At 40.8% G+C, this 19856-nt stretch overlaps 1 protein-coding gene across 11 annotated transcripts in view; it reads left to right on the top strand.

The window, feature by feature from the left end:
* Positions 1-19856, top strand: part of RALGAPB (Ral GTPase activating protein non-catalytic subunit beta) — a 101845-nt gene that overhangs the window by 1334 nt on the left and 80655 nt on the right. For 9 of the 11 annotated variants that reach the window (XM_032294962.1, XM_032294963.1, XM_032294961.1 and 6 more), the window contains exons 2-3: positions 15084-15299; positions 18898-19100. In XM_032294962.1, coding sequence (XP_032150853.1) covers positions 15114-15299; positions 18898-19100 — 389 coding nt within the window. In that variant the 5' untranslated portion in view covers positions 15084-15113. Of the gene's footprint in view, positions 1-9852; positions 9869-15083; positions 15300-18897; positions 19101-19856 lie in introns of those variants that run through there. The other 2 variants (XM_032294954.1, XM_032294964.1) reach the window with 2 other exon arrangements.

Below are 19856 nucleotides of genomic sequence, written 5' to 3'. Positions count from 1 at the left end.
TAGCATCCCTAACCTCTGGGTGGTTTTTACATATGCTATTCATCTGCCTAGACCATCCTCTGAGCTTTCTGACCACTCCACCCCAACGCCTACAGTTCTGCTCTCTCCTGTATACATATACACACCCTTTTCTTTTCTTTTTTTAGACAGAGTCTTGCTCTGTTGCCCAGGCTGGAATGCAGTGGCATGATCTTGGCTCACTGCAACTTCCACCTCCTGAGCTCAAGCAATCCTCCCACCTTAGCCTCCCAAGTAGCTGGGACTACAGCTGTGTGCCACCATGCCTGGCTAATTTTTGATTTTTTTTTTTTTTTTTAAATTTTGTAGAGTTGAGGTTTCTCCATGTTGCCCAGGCTGGTCTCAAACTCCTGGGCTGAAGGGTCCCAAACCCACCTTGGCCTGCCGTAGTGGTGAGATTAGAGATGTGAGCAACCGTTCCAGGCCTACATACCCTTTTCTTCCTTTCTCTGGCTACATAGCTTTAAACATTCCCTTCAAGGTATCTCTGTAACTGACCCCCACCCACCTTGAGTCCTTCCAGTTTGCTCTTTAGCAACATCATAGTGAAACTTACCAGTTATTTTTCTGGGTTGTAATTCTGTCCGTTCTTCTGAATTATGAGAAGCTTTAGGGCAGGGACCATGTTTTCTTCATCTCTGTATTCCTTCCAGTGCTTTGACATACAGACTCACAAAGCTTTTACTGATGGAATGGTTGGGTCCCTTTATGTTATAGATGGATCACGTTGCAAACAGATTCTTCTTTATTTCCATTTTTGTAAAAGATGTTTGGTAGTGCCCAGCTTATAGAGTTTTGTTCTTTTTGGTTCGGAATGAACATTTTAGTTATGTTCAGTCATTTGTCCAGCAGTTGAACTCACACACTGACCAATTGCAAGGCACTTTGTAGGACTAACCATGTGCAATCAACATTGCTTGATTTTTAGTGTCTGATTTTATTACAGACGCAATCATGTCTATAGGGAAGTCTTTTTATTATTGTTAGGCCTTTGCATGTGTTCCCTACTTCATTTTCCAAAAAAGTGTTTAGTTGTCATCCACTAAATGGCACTGCCTTGTTGGTATTTGGGAAATACAAGTAGATGGAATTGCCATTTTTTTTTTTTTTTTTTTTTTTTTTTTGAGACAGAGTTTCGCTCTTGTTACCCAGGCTGGAGTGCAATGGCGCGATCTCGGCTCACGACAACTTCCGCCTCCCGGGTTCAGGCAATTCTCCTGCCCCAGCCTCCTGAGTCACTGGGATTACAGGCATGCGCCACCATGCCCAGCTAATTTTTTGTATTTTTAGTAGAGACAGGGTTTCACCATGTTGACCAGGATGGTCTCGATCTCTTGACCTCGTGATCCACCCGCCTCGGCCTCCCACAGTGCTGGGATTACAGGCTTGAGCCACCGTGCCCGGCCTGAATTGCCATTGTTAATAGTTGATTCTGTTCACCGAGAGAGATGATATAAATACTTAATGAGGAGTAAAATCATGATGTCACAGGAATTGACAAATTTAGCACATATTTATTGCAGAATGCCTGAACTGCCATTGGTCCGTTTGCCATGTTTACAAGTTTTAAAGGAAGGCAGGCCAATAATTCAGATTGGATTTGTTCTTGGCTGGTCTTAAAACCATGTAAGGGTTTGCAAATCTTAGTGAATGTGTGTGTGAAGGTTATTATGATGAGGTTTTTGGACAATACAGATTTTTATAGCAGTTAAATATGACAAAGTACGTAGACTGAATTAAGAACACATTTCATAAAATATTCCTTTTTTTTTTTTCCTGAGATGGAGTCTCGCTCTGTCCCCCAGGCTTGAGTGCGGTGGCATGATCTCGGCTCACCTACAACCTCTGTCTCCTGGGTTCAAGCGATTCTCCTGCCTCAGCCTCCTGAGTAGCGGGGACTACAGGTGACCGCCACCATGCCTGGCTAATTTTTTTGTATTTTTAGTTGAGAGAGGATTTTGCCACGTTGGCCAGGCTTGTGTCGAACTCCTGGCCTCAAGTATTCTGCCCACCTTGGCCTCCCAAAGTGTTGGGATTACAGGCGTGAGCCACCGTGCCTGGCCTATAAAGTATTCTTTATAAATATTTTCTTTGTTCTGTTTTGTACTATTTGCTCGATTTTCAGGCTTAGCACTAATAGAAACTGATGGGACAATTTATGTTAAATTCAAATACTCAAGAAACCTGTCCTTGTGTCTCTGATCAGATATGGACACAGTATCCAGTTCTTACTTTAGCACATGGAAGAAACTTAATCTTTAAGCCTGAAAGTTTAAGTCTTTAGTTGAGCCCCAAAGTAAAGGTGAAAAATTCCACATGCTCAGAGAACAAAAGTGACTCTAATCGTGATAGCTTGGGACCTGGAAATGGATTCTGTTTAATACAAGGTACTCATCAGTGTTAGCAGGTGTGTTTCCTGACACGTGCAAAGACTTTTTGGGCAGAATACTTGATTTTCTTTGGTGCAAGGTGATTTAAGTTCTAAAATTAAGCTGCATGGAGTTTCATTCTATCTTCTTATAGATGTGGAAAATAACTTGGCCAAGGCTACATGGTTAGCTTCCAGCACCTCCAGTACTGGAACGTAGCCCTCCTTCCTCTGGACAGTGTCCCCTTTCACCCCTGCCCCCTGCCCCATGAGAAAGGTTGTCTTGTGTATTATTGGTTTGTGTTTGCACGTCTCTGTGTATGTATGGGATAGGAAAGTGGAGAGAGTGATCTGCTTATGTTTGAGAAACTCAGTTAGGTATCTAGAGGCTCCTCAACTTATGATGGGATTACTTCCCAATAAACCTATCAAAGTTGAAAAGATTGTAAGCCAAAAATGCATTTAACATAGCTATTGAACATAATAGCTCAATGCGTTTAATATACCTACTGAACAGAATAGTTTAGCCTCATCTACCTTAAACATGCTCAGAACATTTACATTAGCCTACAGTTGGGCAAAATTATCTAGCACAAAGTGTATTTTATAATAAAATGTTGAATATTTCATGTAATTGATTGAATACTGTACTGAAAGTGAAAAACAGAATGGCTATGTGGATATTCAAAGTACAGTTTTTACTGAAAGCATATTGCTTTCACACCCTGGTACAGTTCAAAATCATAAGTTGAGGACTGTCAGTATAGTGAGTACTTAGTGTGTTTTCACACACTTAGCTATATAAACTGGGGATAAAAAGATAAATAAGACATAGCCCCTTTCCTCAAGGAGTCTAATCAAAGTTGAAATAAAAATAATAGTGTAGTATCTGAAGCAGCTCTGTGAGATAGAATTTTCTACAATCATGGAACTAAATCTTACCTGCTCTGATATGGTAGCCACTGGCCACATGTGACTCGGAAGCACTTAAAATGACTAGTGTAAGAAGTGGAGTTTGATTCAAATAGTTTATTTATTTATTTATTTATTTATTTTTTTTGAGACGGAGTTTCACTCTTGTTACCCAGGCTGGAGTGCAATGGCGCGATCTCGGCTCACCGCAACCTCCGCCTCCTGAGTTCAGGCAATTCTCCTGCCTCAGCCTCCTGAGTAGCTGGGATTACAGGCACGCGCCACCATGCCCAGCTAATTTTTTGTAGTTTTAGTAGAGACGGGGTTTCACCGCGTTGACCAGAATGGTCTCGATCTCTTGACCTTGTGATCCACCCGCCTCGGCCTCCCAAAGTGCTGGGATTACAGGCGTGAGCCACCGCGCCCGGCCGATTCACATAGTTTAAACTTAAAACTATTTTAATTAAAACTATTAAAATTAAAAAAAAATTTAAATTTAAATAGTTACATGTGGTGATAGCTACTGTATTGGACAAAGAAGGTCTGAGGCATAAAAGATGAGAACTGTGGTGGTGCTGGTGGGGGCAAACAGGGTATTCAAATATTCTTTGGGGCCGGGCACATTGGCTCATGCCTGTAATCCAAGCACTTTGGGAGTCTGAGGCAGGCGGATCACCTGAGGTCAGGAGTTCAAGACCAGCCTGGCCAACATGGTGAAACCCCGTCTCTACTAAAAATACAAAAATTAGCCAGGTGTGTTGGCACGTGCCTGTAATCCCAGCTACTCAGGAGGCTGAGGTGGGAGAATTGCTTGAATCCCGGCAGCAGAGGTTGCAGTGAGCCAAGATTGTGCCACTGCATTCCAGCCTGGGTGACAGAACAAGACTCCGTCTCGGGGGAAAAAACAAAACAAAACAAATATTCTTTGGTTAGATTAGCAAACACTACTGCTTTCCATTTTTTTGAGCGGGGGTGAGATGCAGGCAGAACCTGTCTTTCTTTCCTGTAATTCAGGTGTTTGACGGGATCTCTAATAGCATCTGGTACACAGGTGAATACATTCCTTTTTTTTGCCAGCTTTATTGATGTTTGCCTTATGGGGTCAGTAGGACTGCAACAGAAAAATGAACTATAGTCCTTTTGCCTTTATTAGTCATGAGGTTATATGGATGAACTTGGTGGACCTGTGTACCTTAAAATCCAGCACAGTTCATTTGTTTGCTCAATGTTTTAGCACCCTGTACCCTATTTTTCCCAAGAGAAGTAGGCATGCCTTATAAAGTGTACCTTCCATTGGTACATTTTGAAGTATGTCAACTTAGGTTGCTTTATTTGATCCTTCTCCCAGGCCACTCTAGATAGGCACTGCTGGTATTCTCCCTGTTTTTATAGATGAGGAAACTATGACAAAGAAATGCCAGGTGGCCTGGTGTGGTGGCTCACCTGTAATCCCAACATTTTTTGAGGTCGAGGTGGCGGGATTGCTTGAGCTCAGGAGTTTGAGGCCAGCTTGGGCAGCATAATAAGACCTTGTCTCTATAAATTTTTTTTTAAAAATTAGCAGAGCATGGTGACATGCACCTGTAATCTCAGTGACTTGGGAGGCTGAGTGGGAGGATTACTTAAGTCTGGGAGGTGGAAGCTGCTGTGAGCCGAGATTGTGTCACTGCACACCCCACACCGGGCAACAGAGTGAGACCTTGTCTCAAAAAGAGAAATGCCAGTTGACTTGTCCAAGGTCATATGGTGAGGTATGGAGTCTGTACAAAGGGACGCAACATTGGACTTTGAGGCAAGAGGTGGAGTTTCTTTTACCAGCTCTGCTGTTACTTGATGTGATCCTGAGCAAGTCATAGCTTTACTTTGTTTCCTTTCCTAGTGGTTGGTGACATCTGTCTTACGCTTCTAGGGTTATTGGAATAAAATGAAGTAACATGTGAAAGCTCTTTAAAAATGATCAATTATGCAAAAGTATGTTGTGCTCAAGCAATATCTCAAGTAGATTCCCTTCCTCCCTCCCTTCCTTCCTTCTTTTTGGAGATGGAGTCTTGCTCTGTTGTCCAGGCTGGAGTGCAATGGCATGATCTTGGCTCACTGCAGCCTCCATCTCCTGGATTCAAGCAGTTCTTCTGCCTCAGCCTACCCTGTAGCTGGGATTACAGGCACCCACCTCCACACCTGGCTAATTTTTGTATTTTTATTGGAGATGAGGCTTCGCTGTGTTGGCCAGGCTGTTCTCGAACTCCTCACCTCAAGTGATACACCTGCCTTGGCCTCCCAAAGTGCTGGGGTTACAGGCATGAACCACCATGCCTGGCCTCAAGTAGTTTTTTTGTTGTATTATGCTGCTGTCATAACTCATCAATTACCATATTGAATTCTACTGTACCATGGTGTCATCTTTGATTTCTCTCGTCTTCCTCACTATGAAACTTTCTCTTGGGCAGCCATTGTGTTTTGTTTATATTTGTATCTCTAAATCTAGGACAAATTTGACATGTAGCTGGTGTTTAATGTTTGTTTCATGAAATAACTGATGTCTGGATATGCTTTACAAAGTTTTAAAGAATTGTTCTCTGTAATTAGACTTGAAGCTCCTTGGGAACAGGGATGATGTTTATTTTCTGTGCTTGTTGCATAGAAGGCATGTAATAAATAAACTTTGAATTAATTAATGTCAGGCTGTGGTCTTAGAGTGTCCACCATTGTATTGATTATTTGGGTAATTTGTCATTTAGACCAAACTTGCATGTTATTTTTTGGTGGTGCTTACAAGCTATAAGCTGTTACCCAGCACACAGAACCTCCAGAGAGAATTCCTAGAAAATGAGTACATATAGAGTTGTGAAGGAAATTAAGGGATCTGCAGGAGGGCACTGTTGACTTCTTCCCCTTCTTCCCATCATATTTACTTCTGGAGCATTGAAGATAGAGATTTCTCTGCTAGCAGCTCAGGTTGGTAGTAGACAGTCCACTGGGGAGGAGACTCAAGATCCCTAACTTTGCAGTTGAAGTCCTTTATCATCTAACTTCAGTTATATCTTCATATCTCACTGCAGTGCCCAACTCCTCCCAGGTACCTCTCTGATTGCCCTCAACCCTAGCCTATTGGTAGCCACATTGGAGTTTTCTCTTCTGCTATCCCTTCAGTGTATCTTAAACACTTCCCTCAAATTGCTTTAATGGAAATTTAGTACCTGATGTGTCATTCCTCTGATAAGATTAAACTTTCTTCTTGGTGTGACCCTGGCTCACTGCAACCTCCACTTCCTGGGTTCAAGTTATTCTAATGCCTCAGGCTCCTGAGTAGCTGGGATTACAGGTGTGCACCACCATGCCCGGATAAGATAAGGTTAAACTTTTGCTCATTAATTACAAATATCCAATCCTGGCATTTAGAGTCCTTCAAAACTGGTCACTGCTTACCTTTGAAACCTTACCACCTTCTACATATAGCATTCTTTCCTTTCACTCTGGGTTTTCAGTTTCTGGTGCCCTTTTTTTTTTTTTTTTTTTTTTTCCCTACCTGAAGCAAGTGTCTTTTCTTCTATGTATTTTCTTTTCTTTTTTATCTGCCCCTTTTTACTCTCTTATCACCTCAATTTTCTTACCCCTGTCAAAACCCTCCTTCAATGCACAGTTCATATGCCCTGTATCTGTGGTCTTCCTGGGCTTACTCTGTTGTTTTCCAGTTCAGCATATTTTTCAATCAAAGGTAGTCTTTTTCCTTTGAACTTCCATGGTATCTTGCCTATTTTTTTTAAAAAATATCACATTGGGCCAGGCGCAGTGGCTCAAGCCTGTAATCCCAGCACTGTGGGAGGCCGAGGCAGGTGGATCACGAGGCCAAGAGATCGAGACCATCCTGGTCAACATGGTGAAACCCCGTCTCTACTAAAAATACAAAAAATTAGCTGGGCATGGTGGCGCGTGCCTGTAATCCCAGCGACTCGGGAGGCTGGGGCAGGAGAATTGCCTGAACCCAGGAGGCAGAGGTTGCGGTGAGCCGAGATCGCGCCATTGCACTCCAGCCTGGGTAACAAGAGCGAAACTCCGTCTCAAAAAAAAAAAAAAAAAAAGTATATATATATATATACATACACATATATATCACATTGAACAGTTTAATGTTCTAACATGTTATAGTTGTTATCGTATGTATTATTTCGTTTTCACGCTGCCAATAAATTGCCCAGTCCCGAGACTGGGCAATTTACCAAGGAAAGAGGTTTAATGGAGAAATGCTAGTTCCATGTCTGGGGAAGCCTCACAATTATGGCGGAAGGCAAGGAGGAGTAAGTCACATCTTATGTGGATGACAGCAGGCAGAGAACTTGTGCTGGCAATTCTAGTTGTGTCTTTAAGAGTAGGCTGGCCACTGACAATACTGGGCCAAATGGAACTCCCTCTATCAAGTCTATCACTACACTTTGCCTTCATCCTTTTTTTCCCTAACAGCAACCAAGATGAAATAAAATGAAGTTGTAGGACCTTCATAGTTAGGTTATAAGCCCAGTCCTTGCAGCAAAGGTGGGTTGGGGTGACTTCTGGGGCACCAGCAGCTCATACAGAGTATATACTTTACTATCTTCTTTCCGAAAGGATTGTGCTAATTCAGTTACCAAAACTAGGTTATGCCTTTATCTGTGATCAGAGGCATGCATTGGACCATCGATAAGTTCTTTTTTAGCCAACATTTTTTTTTTAATCGTGAGTTTAATTGGTAACATTTAAAGAATAGGAGACTCTGTAGAAACGTCCAGATTTTCTGTGTCTCTTCAAAAATTGGATTATCTGGTAACTCTGGGTCTACATTCCTACCAGGTGACAGCTAGAACTGAGTAATAGCTGTAAACAGAGTGACTTTAAACAGAGCTTCTATACTCTTCTTTGCCATAGCCCCCACTCTACCCACTTTGCTACTTAATATGTTACATTCCTAAATTGGTGGTTTTCAGTCTTTTCAGATCTTATAAATGGTAATTAACCACCTTTGTATCCTGAAATTAACAGATAATATATAACCTACTGACTGAGCATGGTGCCTCACATCTGTAATCTCAGCATTTTGAGAGGCTAAAATGGGCAGATTGCTTGAGTCCAGGAGTTTGAGACTAGCCTGGGCAACATGGTGAAACCCCCCAAAATACAAAAAGTTAGCCGGGCATGAATTGGGAGGATCAGTTGAGCCTGGGAAGTTGTGACAGGGTAAGACCCTGTCTGAAAAACAAACAAACGAACAAATATATATATGGCTTACCAACACACAGATTTATTTTTTTTGAAAAATGAAACTTTCTTACTGTAATAAAGGAAAAGCATTACTGTCCAAATAAAATTAGTATTTCAATAAAAATATGTACAACTATCCTAGAGGGCACAATGAAGTAGGCAGGTGCTGTGTCTACTTATAAGTTGAGAAGTAAGACAGTAGTATGACACTTTTTATGTTTGACTCCTTGAAGTAAGGGCTAAGGAAGTATCTATGTAGTTCTTGAAATTGTGTTTCTGACACAAATGTGTAATATTAGCTCAGATACTTCAAGTGGCTTGGCCATTGATTATATGATTTTTCTAGAGTTGTGAACAGTTCTTGGTTCTAAAGATAATGAAGTTCAGTCTTCTTCAATTTACGTAATTGCATTATTGGAAAATTCAGTGTATTAAAATAGTGCAATGTGTTTTGTATTTATATGTAAATGAAGTTAATTTTTAGTCTTAGACAACTAAGTTCAGAATGATTTTCTAGCAGATATTCAAAAGTAATGTGAGATGTAGCATAATTGTTCATTGTGCAGTACTGTCTCATGCAGTACAGGATGTCTAGATTTCCTGACTCTGCCTGCAATACCAGCAGCCTGCCACAATCATTGTGCTATTTCCACAGTGCCTCTAGGTGACAGGTTTTTCTATTAAAAACCATTGCCCTAAGCTCTCAATTGGGTCCTTACCTCTTCATCAAAGTTGAGTTTTTTTTTGTTTGTTTTTTTGAGATGGAGTCTTGCTTTTGTCACCCAAGCTGGAGCACAGTGGCACGATCTCAGCTCACTGCAACCTCTGCTGCCTGGGTTCAAGCGTCTCGTGCCTCAGCCTCCAGAGTTGCTGGGATTACAGGTGCCTGCCACCACTCCTGGCTAATTTTTGTACTTTTAGTAGAGATGGGGTTTCACCCTGTTGGCCAGGCTGGTCTCGAACTCCAGACCTCAGGTGATACCCACCCCCCGCCTCAGCCTCCCAAAGTGTTGGGATTACAGATGTGATGTAAGCCATTGCGCCTGGCCTTTCTTGTTCGTTTCTAATTATAATGCATTTCTTTGTCTTAATGTTTTTTGTCTGTCTGCATTTTGTTAAAGTTTAGCATCTTTTTTTCTGTTACATACATTTTAATATTTTAGTTCAGCTTTTTCATTGTATCCTTTCTATATCTTTTTTTTTTTTTTTTGAGGTGGAGTTTTGCTCTTGCTGCCCAAACCTGGAGTGCAGTGGCACCATCTTGGCTCACTGCAGCCTCCATCTCCCAGGTTCAGGTGATTCTCCTGCCTCAGACCTCCCGAGTAGCTGGGGTTACAGGTGCGTGACACCATGCCCAGCTAATTTTTTGTATTTTTAGTAGAGATGGGGTTTCACCATGTTGGCCAGGATGGCCTCGAACTCCTAACCTTATGATCTGCCTGCCTCCTTCTCCCAAAGTGTTGGGATTACAGGTGTCAGCCACCATGCCCAGCCTGTATCTTTCTACTTTACATGTTTCTTGAAAACATTTTTCATTTTCTTACATTTAATCATTTAAACATGAATACATTTAGAAAATGAAAATTTCTTTCATTTAAAAACTTTAAAAAGTTTGCCAGAAGGATTTAAGAGCTATTAAACCTATTTTGATTGGTCTTTCATAATGTATACTCCTCTCTTCAGAACTGGGAGGGTGGTAGCCATTTCTTTAAAATGCAGATGTTCAGGCCCTACCTCAGACCTGCGGAATTGAGCTTTCTCTGGATGGGGCCTAGGAGCCTGCATTTTCAGATAGACCCTCTCCTCGCCCGATGATTTTTAAGTGTACAATAGAGTTTGAGAGCTAGTTTGTTCTTTTTTTTTTTGGCCTTCTTAAAACCTGTTTTCTTTCAATAATGTGCTGTCTGTGATGGACATTGAAATATTTCCAATAAATTTCCAAATATTAAGGGAATATTTGAAAAACATTGATAGTTTTGTGACCCACAGTTTGAAAAACATTGATAGAGGGGATGGGAGAGAGGAACCTTCTAAAGCCAGACTCAAAGCCAGAAGCTATAAAATAAAAGTAAATATTTGACTAGAACAATGCAATTTTATTTTATGCCTATCAAGTTGGCAAATAAATAAATAATGCTGATTTTTGGCAGGGAGTGGGGTAAATGAGAGAATGGCTCTTATCTGTTCCTAATGTAAATGGCAATTGTTATGACTTTTTTTGGTAAGCAATCTGGTAAGACCTAATAACATTAAAAGCACATATATCCTTTTACCTAGGAGTTTAACTTGAGAACTTATTCCATAGAAGTAAAAAGGACACTGCTTAAGGGTATATTAACAAGTATGCTTATTGCGTTATTATTTCCTAGTGACGAAAAAATGGGGAATGAAGTGAATGCACATCATTAGGAGACTGGTTGAGTAAATTAGGCCATATAAATGCCATGGAATATTACTCAGCCATTAAAAAGAATCTGTTATTAGTAGGAAGGATATTCATGAGGTACCTGTACAATCCTAGCTATGCATGTATGTAAGTTATTTTAATATGATTGAACCCGGGCACAGTGGCTCATGCCTGTAATCCCAGCACTTTGGGAGGTTGAGGTGTGTGGATCACCTGAGGTCAGGAGTTTGAGACCAGCTTGGCCAAAATGGCAAAACCCCATCTTTGCTAAAAATACAAAAATTGTCTGGGCATGGTGACATGCTCCTGTGATCGTAGCTACTTAGGAGGCAGAGGCAGGAGAATCATTTGCACCCGGGAGGTGGAGGTTGCAGTGAGCCAAGATTGTACCACTGCACTCCAGCGTGGGTGACAGCAACACTCCATCTCAAAAAAAATTGAAAGTTTTGAGTGGTGCAAAATATAGGAGGGAATAGACAAATGGGATCTAATTAAACTCCAGAGCTTCTGTGCAGCAAAAGAAACAACTGTTAGAATGAACTGGCAACCAACAGAATGGGAAAAAATTTTTGCAACCTACCCATCTTACAAAAGGCTAATATCCAGAATCACAAAGACCTAAAATAGATTTACAAGAAAAAAAAAAACCCATTCCAAAGTGGGTGGAGGATATGAACAGACACTTTTCAAAAGAAGACATATATGAGGCCAATAAACATATGAAAAAATGCTCATCATCACTGTTCATTAGAGAAATGCAAATCAAAACCACATTGAGATACCATCTTGCCAGTTAGAATGGCTATCATTAAAAAATCTGGAGACAACAGATGCTGGAGAGGATGTGGAGAAATAGGAACACTTTACACTGTTGGTGGGAGTGTAAATTAGCTCAACCATTGTGGAAGACAGTGTGGTGATTCCTCGAAGATCTGGAAACAGAAATTCCATCTGACCCAGCAATCCCATTACTGGGTATATACCCAAAGGATTATAAATCGTTCTGTTATAAAGACACATGCACACGTATGTTCCTTGTGGCACTGTTTACAATAGCAAAGACCTGGAACCAACCCAGATGCCCATCAGTGATAAACTGGACAAGGAAAATGTGGCACATATACACCATGGAGTACTATGCACTCATAAAAAACGATGAGTTCATGTCCTTTATAGGGACATGGATGAATCTGGAAGCCATCATTCTCAGCACACTGACACAAGAACAGAAAATCAAACACTGCGTGTTCTCACTTATAGCCGGGTATTGAACAATTAGAACACATGTACACTGGGAGGGGAGCATCATACCCTGGGGTCTGTTGGGGAGGTATCTAGGGGAGGGACGGGGAGGGTGGAGAGGTTGGGGAGAGATAACATGGGGAGAAATGCCAGATATAGGTGACAGGGGGTTGGAGGCAGCAAACTACCTTGTCATATCTGTACCAATGCAACAGTCCTGCATGATCTGCACATGTACCCCAGAACCTAAACTACAATTAAAAAAAAAAAAGATGTTAACAGGGTTGTCTGTTAAGGAAGTAAATTATTTGGACAGGGAATGAAGCCTAACAAAAATGAAAAGGGTGAAAAACCACACTAAAACAGAAATCTCTGTAGCATAATATACTTATGCATTTGTGTAAGAGACTATACAGTGTGTATATATTTATACTATATGTATATGTATGTAGTATATATGTAAGTATGTATATGTATGTTAATTTTAAAAAGCAAGGAAAAAATATGTGTGGAAATTAGTTGTCTTTTGATGGTGGTGGCTCCCTATCAGAGCTTTCCCTTTTCTCCCTTATATTGGTGAGAGTACTTATTTCAGGGGGACACCAGGATATCCTTTGGGGAATTCTTTATAAATCATGAGGAAACTGAGGCAATTTTAGTAGTCAGATGCATTTGTCCTTCCTTTGAATTGTGAGTGCCTTGTTAGATGTTGGTCCATTCCTCCTGCCTACCCATTTTCAGGGAAAGATCCAGAGGAGGAGGAGGGAGAGTACAAGATGTTTATAGGGTCACTGAAGGGTACTTGGGCCCAGAGTCCCTCAGATTCCAAAGGAAGCTGAGTAGATTGAATTGGATGGGAGGGAAAATGTATGGATTCCTGTGTATGGAAAGGAGAAAGAAAGATAGTTTGGGACCACACTGTTAATGACTTTGACTCTCATGCTAAAGAGTTTGATTTTCATTCTTTATGTCTGTGATTCTCAAATGTTGTATGCTCTTCTTTTTAAAAAATTCTTTAAGTATTTTTCTTTATACTTCAGTAGAGTTAGTCTTAGAAAAGTGTCATATGCTGTTGATGTTTGGTGAGCTGGGATGAGGTTTCTCAGGATAAAATTAAACAATGCCAGTCTCTTTCCAATTTAAGGAAAAAGTAGCTTTTGGGGATAGAACTTTTTTTTTGCTTTTTTGAGATGGAGTCTTGCTCTGTTGCCCAGGCTGGAGTGCAATGGTGTGGTCTTGGCTCACTGCAACCTCTGCCTCCCAGATTCAAGTGATTCTCCTGCCTCAGCCTCCCAGGTAGCTGAGACTCCAGGTGCCTTCCACCACGCCTGGCTAATTTTTGTATTTTTAGTAGAGACAGGGTTTCACCATATTGGCCAAGCTGGTCTTGAACTCCTGACCTTGCATTCCACTTGCCTTGGCCTCCCAAAGTGCTGGCATTAGAGGCGTGAGCTACCGTGCCCAGCTAGGTATAGAACCTTTTAAACATTAATAATAACTATGTAGTTTGCTTAAACTGCTTGCTGGGCAAACATATTTCAGAACAAGGAGAAAGTGGAAGTTAACAGAAATGAATTGGAAAGGGGTAACCATCATTTATTCTTTTTATAAGTGTGGCATTTATGGTTGTAATATTTACGTTGCATTCATACGGATATGTTTTCTGCAGCTGACATCCCTCATATGTGCAGTAGACTTAACGTATCGTTTCATGGAGTATGTACAGTGTAGGCAAGAGCAGTACATGCCCTGGACAGTGTATGGAATAGGGAGAGGCAGCATGTGTCATGGCTAAGACCATGCCATGGAGCTTAACAGATGTGGGTTGAAAACCACCTCTGGCTAGGTGCGGTGGCTCACACCTGTAATCCCAGCACTTTGGGTGGGAGGCAGAGGTGGGTGGATCACCGCCTCAGGTCAGGAATTCGAGACCAGTCTAGCCAACATGGTGAAACCCCGTCTCTTCTAAAAATACAAAAATTAGCTGGGCATGGTGGCATGCACCTGTAATTGCAGCGACTTGAGAGGCTGAGGCAGGGGAATTGCTTGAACCTGGAAGGCAGAGGTTGCAGTGAGCTGAGATTACACCACTGCACTTCAGTGTGCCTGGGCAACAGAGCAAGACTGTCTCAACAAAAACAAAAACAAAAAACCCTAGCTCTACCCTGTTACAACTTTGAAGCTTCAGGTAAGAAGCAAACCTTTCTGTGCTCTAGCATCTTCATCTGTGAAACAGGGATAATGTTACTGAATGTTCATAGGGTTGTTTTAGTGATATGAGTAGCATGTAGTAAATGCTTAATAAGTGGCAGCTCTTAATATGTTTCCTGAAGAACACTGCGACTTCCCAGTGTTCCACTACTGAACATTTCAGCACCACTATTGCGGAGAATGAAACAGTCTCAAATAATTTTTAAGTGCAATTTGAGGACAGTGCTGAGACATTGCAGGGATATGTATCCAGCAGCTAGTAGGTACTCTGAAACTGTTGACTGAAAATCTGGGTCTTAGTAAATTCTCCTGTCTTCCCCTTCCTACTTAGGCCATTCCATTCTCCCATGTTTTTCTATCTTGAAACCATTGAATTCGAGGGTTCCTTCATGCAGTGAATGTCCCGTATCTAATCATGTTATTTCCCTGCCCAATCGCCGTTTTCTCCAGCTCTGCCCCAGGGCTTCTGAGGGCTCTTGTAGCTTCAGAGAGCTTCAGGATCTGCCTTCCTATCTAATCTCACCCTGAGGTTCTGGGACATTCCCAGAACATTTAGATACATTTTTTTCTGTCTTCAGAGGCAAGATGTTTGCAGCATTCTTTATCATACAAAAAGTCTATACATCTGTTTTACTTATTTCTATTAATTTCCAGTAGTGTAATTTGACATGCATTTCTGTTTTGTCTTTTCAGGTGCCATTTGGATTGTACTTTAGTGGCACAATGTACTCTGAGTGGAGGTCACTGCATTTGGTGATTCAGAATGATAAAGGCCATACCAGTGTGCTGCACAGCTATCCAGAGAACGTTGGGCGAGAGGTGGCAAATGCTGTAGTCCGTCCTCTTGGGCAGGTGTTAGGTACCCCTTCAGTGGCTGGTAGTGAGAGTTTGTTAAAAACTGACAAAGAAGTAAGTGTTTCTAAATTTCATTCTATTGTAAGAAAATGCACATTTGTTTTTGAAGAATTTGTTTAATGTTGACTTTTTTTTTCTTTTTTCTTTGAAAAGAGCTGTAATAGAATAACATCAGCTTTCTAATGGATTTCTGCCCAATGTGGTGTGACTTGCAATTTTGATCTTGTTTGAGTTGAGGGCTGGGACTCAGAGTTTATGGAGGTTATGAGAAATGAGTTGCACTGTGTCGCTGCTGGGACTTTTTACTAGTTATGGTTAATTCTCCACTTGAGCTAAAGGCCAAGACAGAGACTTCAGTATCAAACCGTTTCCCCAAAGCTCTAGTCTCAGTCTTCCGATTTCCATTTAGAGTGTGTTTAGAAGGCCTCATCCCTACCTCGAGATGGCCTCTGACTGAAGACTCATCTTCTGTCGAGTTGAAAACGTGTATGCTGTGCTTAAGCTTTTCCCTGTTCCTGTCCCTACCTGCCCCTTCCTAGCTTCCAGGCTTAAGAGTGATGCAGAGAAGCCAAACCCTTCTGGCCTAAGCCTAGGTGATTGGAATTGGGGTTGTGTTTCTTTTTTTTTTTGTCACAGAGTCTTGCTTTGTCACTGAGGCTGGCATGCAGTGGCATGACCACAGCTCACTGTAGCCTCAGTCTTTGTGGGGTCAAATGATTCTTCCATGCCAGTGAGTCCCAAGTAGCTGGAACTAGATACAGACATGTGTCACCACACCCAGCTAATTAAAACAAAATTTTTTGTAGAGATGGTGTTCTCACTATGTTGCCCAGGCTGGATGTTTGCTGTTTCTAGAGGTAGGGGCTGTTGGAATGGCTTGCCCTGAAGCTGGCCCTTTGTTCTTTCTTGGGTTCAGCGGCCTGGGCTGAAGTTAAATTGCCATTGGGAAGGTGCGATGGGGCCCTGAGAACGGAGTGATAGAGGAGCTTACTAATATAAATTCTGGCTAAGATGCAGGATTAAAACTTTGTCCCTTGTGTTGAAGAAGCTCATGCAACCTTCAGAGTTCATGTTTAGGAAAACCTGTACCCTATTTCTCAGATCCTTTTTTCTGTTTGCTTTTTGGTTTCTTATGAAGGAGAGATTAGACTTAGATATAAGACTAAAACTTGTAGTTCTAGGGGCAGTTATCCCTCAGCCGTGGGTCACTGAAGAGAAAAGGTCCTCAGCATTTTCTCTCTTCAGAAGACCCTAGATTTCTCCTTGAGGATTAGCACAGGCCCTAGTGGTTCTCCTGGTGCGTTGGGGATTCCTTATTGCCTTCTCCTGGGATGAGATGGTACATGAGTAGATAGAGGTGCTCTGGTACAGCCCTTGTTTTTCTCCTTTCTCACTGTGTCCTCTAGAATTACAAAATTAAATGATTTTGTGAAGATGTCACCAAAGATATCTTCTCCTTGGTTTTTTATCTGATAATTAGGGACTTGCAGTGTCTTTTAGAATCTCTTCTCTTATGTGGCTAAATCTTGCTACACCCTGCTCCAAATTTGTCACAACTTCATTGTGCTGTTGTAGGCTTCTTTATTATTTATGCAGTTAAACCATATATTTCCTACCCTTAGCCTTTGTAGTTGCTTTTGAGCTTAAAAATTTAATACATATATTTATCTTGTTAGATTTGATTTTGGTTTTAAGCTTTTAAAGTCTTTTTGAATCCTGAATTTCTGTCCAATAAGTTGGTCATCCTTTTTAGCTTTGTGATGTCTACAGATGATCAACATATAATGTTTTTCTTTTTTTTTCCCTTAAGTTAAAATCTTAGCAGAGACTTTGGCATGCCACTGAGCACCTTTTTCCAACATGATCTTGACACATTAATCTACTGTTACTCTGTCATGTGTTATCTTGACCTGTTGTAAATCTAGCCATTCTACCATTCTCTGGGCCATATGTTTCCATCTTGTCCGCAAGGAGATCTTGGGTCTGTTCAGATTTCTTGCCAATACCCAGATACCCATTTGCCAGAGAACTCTGTTAATGGCATGGTGAGAATAGCTTCAAATTTCTAGTTGGAAGACCAGGGTTCAAGTTTTCAGCTCCGCTTTTTATAAACCAGTGACTTGTGCCAAATTGCTTAATCTTGCTAAGCTTCTGTTTTCTTATGTGTAAAGTAAGGATAGTTTACTCTGTCTACACAGGGTTATTGTGATGGCTAGGTGGTATTTATGAAAGTGCTTTGCAAACTGCAAGGACTACATCGTTGTCAGCCCTCTAAATAGTAACCCTATTAATAAAAGAATGAAGCTGATTTGGCATGACTTGATCTTTTTGAGTAAGTTGAGTCTTGGATCATGCTTCTCTTTTTTGTTGTTGTTGTTGTTTTTGAGACAGAGTTTTCGTTCTTGTTGCCCAGGCTGGAGTCCAGTGGGGTGATCTCGGCTCACTGTAACCTCCGCCTCCCAGGTTCAAGTGATTCTCCTGCCTCAGCCTCCCGAGTAGCTGGGATTACAACACCTGGCTAATTTTGTATTTTTAGTAGAGACGGGGTTTCTCCATGTTGGCCAGGCCAGTCTCAAACTCCCGACCTCAGGTGATCCACCCGTCTCGGCCTTCCAAAGTATTGGGATTACAGGCATGAGCCCAGCCTCATGCTTCTCTTTTATAAGTGTTCACTGATTGCTTAGTAATTTGTCTCAAAGTTTGGTTTGGAATTCACTTAAGCTTTCCAGTTTACAATGTCTGGAATGCAGTTTCCTCCTTTTTTTTTGGCAAATTAGGGTTTCTCATAGATGGAGACATAACTGGTCAAGTTACTACATGACAGAATAATAGTAGACTAATGTGCCAAAATCATTTTGGAAAAAGGCGCCCAGTGGCACCTTCTAGTTGGAAGACCAGGATTCAAGTTTTCAGCTTCACCTTTTATACACCAGTGACTTGGGCCAGATTACTTAATCTCTACAATTCTTTACGACTGCAGGCAGTGGTTCAGCAGTCTCTTAGACAAGTTCTCTCAGTCCCTAGGATTTGATTCAGGTAGGTCAGGAGGCTGAGACTCATTCAGTGCAGCTAAATGCCTTGTTAATATCTTACCCAGCTTCAATCCTTTCTCAGCTGTGTTTGTTCTTCATCTTAAGTACATTTTTTTTTTGGGGGGGCATAGAAAACAGTTGTAAAATTAGAGTCAAACAGTTCATCTTTCTTCCTGTTATTTGTCCATTTGCATAATCTGGAGATGGAATGTGACCGACTATATGATTTTCTAAATGCTACATATACTCATACACATTAAGTGGAGAAAAAAACTCTAAAATGTTCTGTTTTTGCATCTCTAATCTCTATGGAAAATTGAAATGATCTGTATTTACTTTTTAGTTCACAGAGCAAATAATAATATTATCTAAAGGGTAAAAACCAGCATAGGCTTAATATTTAAAAATAAGTAATTTATTTTCTTCTTAAATCCTTTGCTTGGGAAATTGTATGTTTGATATGTGAAAAATGCATTCTCTAGAATAAATCTGATATTTATACTGAGACGAATATACTGTCAATTTAGGGGCTTTTTGCAGTAAAAGAGGTTAACATTTTAAATCAGTCTACTGAGATAGGCATGCATAATAATTCTATGTGGATATTTTCTTTTGTCTAGGTAAAATGGACCATGGAAGTAATTTGCTATGGACTGACCCTTCCATTGGATGGAGAGACTGTAAAATACTGCGTTGATGTATATACAGACTGGATTATGGCTTTAGTGTTGCCGAAAGATTCTATTCCATTGCCAGTTATTAAAGAGCCGAATCAATATGTTCAAAGTATACTAAAACACCTACAAAATCTTTTTGTACCAAGGTAAGCTATACCTGCCTATCTTGCCCATTAACAGGGTCATAGTAAAATATTCATAAATGTTACTGTAGTATAAGGAGCTGATTTCATTGTTCATCATCTGAACAATGACTCCATGCGTTCAATTAAAGATTGTATTAATGTGAATGTTAGGAGAGATGGGCTTATATAATGTTTACTAGGAGTTTTTAACAGGTATGTGATCTTTAAAGGTTTTTGGCTTTGCTTCTAAAATCTCGTAACTATTAGATATTAAAATACTGTAACATCTTTCCCTTCTACTCAAAAAAATATATGCTTTTGCCTATCACAATTCTTGTCTCTCTTTAGGCTAAAGACAACTGAGGGAAATGCATCTACCTTAACAGGCATCTTTCCTATGAGAGAATGAAGACACTTGAAATTATTATGGGCAAATTTATTTTAAGCCAAAAGATACCTCTTGATAGTTTGTTACTGATTTTTTTTTTTCCCATCTTCTGAGGCAAGGGCCTTAAGTATCATAATGTAGGATACCTTTAAGGAGCAGTAGGGCATGTCTCCTCTTGGTAAAGTTCTGGTTAGGGTTTTTGGTCTGTCATATGGTGAGGGACTTTGAAAACCAGCTATGTAAGTTTTAACTTTATAAATATAGAAGGACGATTACTTTGGAAAATCTGAATTAAAAAAGAAGTCCCCATTAAGAACTCTGGTCTGTAGGCTCAGGGGTAAACAGCATGAAATGCCTGCTGTAGTGTGGCTCCTGAACAGACTACTGCT

The sequence above is a fragment of the Sapajus apella genome, unplaced genomic scaffold (genome assembly GCF_009761245.1).
Source record: "Sapajus apella isolate SASKATOON/1434 unplaced genomic scaffold, GSC_monkey_1.0 scaffold33, whole genome shotgun sequence".
NCBI lineage: Eukaryota > Metazoa > Chordata > Mammalia > Primates > Cebidae > Sapajus > Sapajus apella.
Note: the sequence above shows the minus strand (reverse complement) of the source record. Positions and strands in the feature narration are given on the sequence as shown.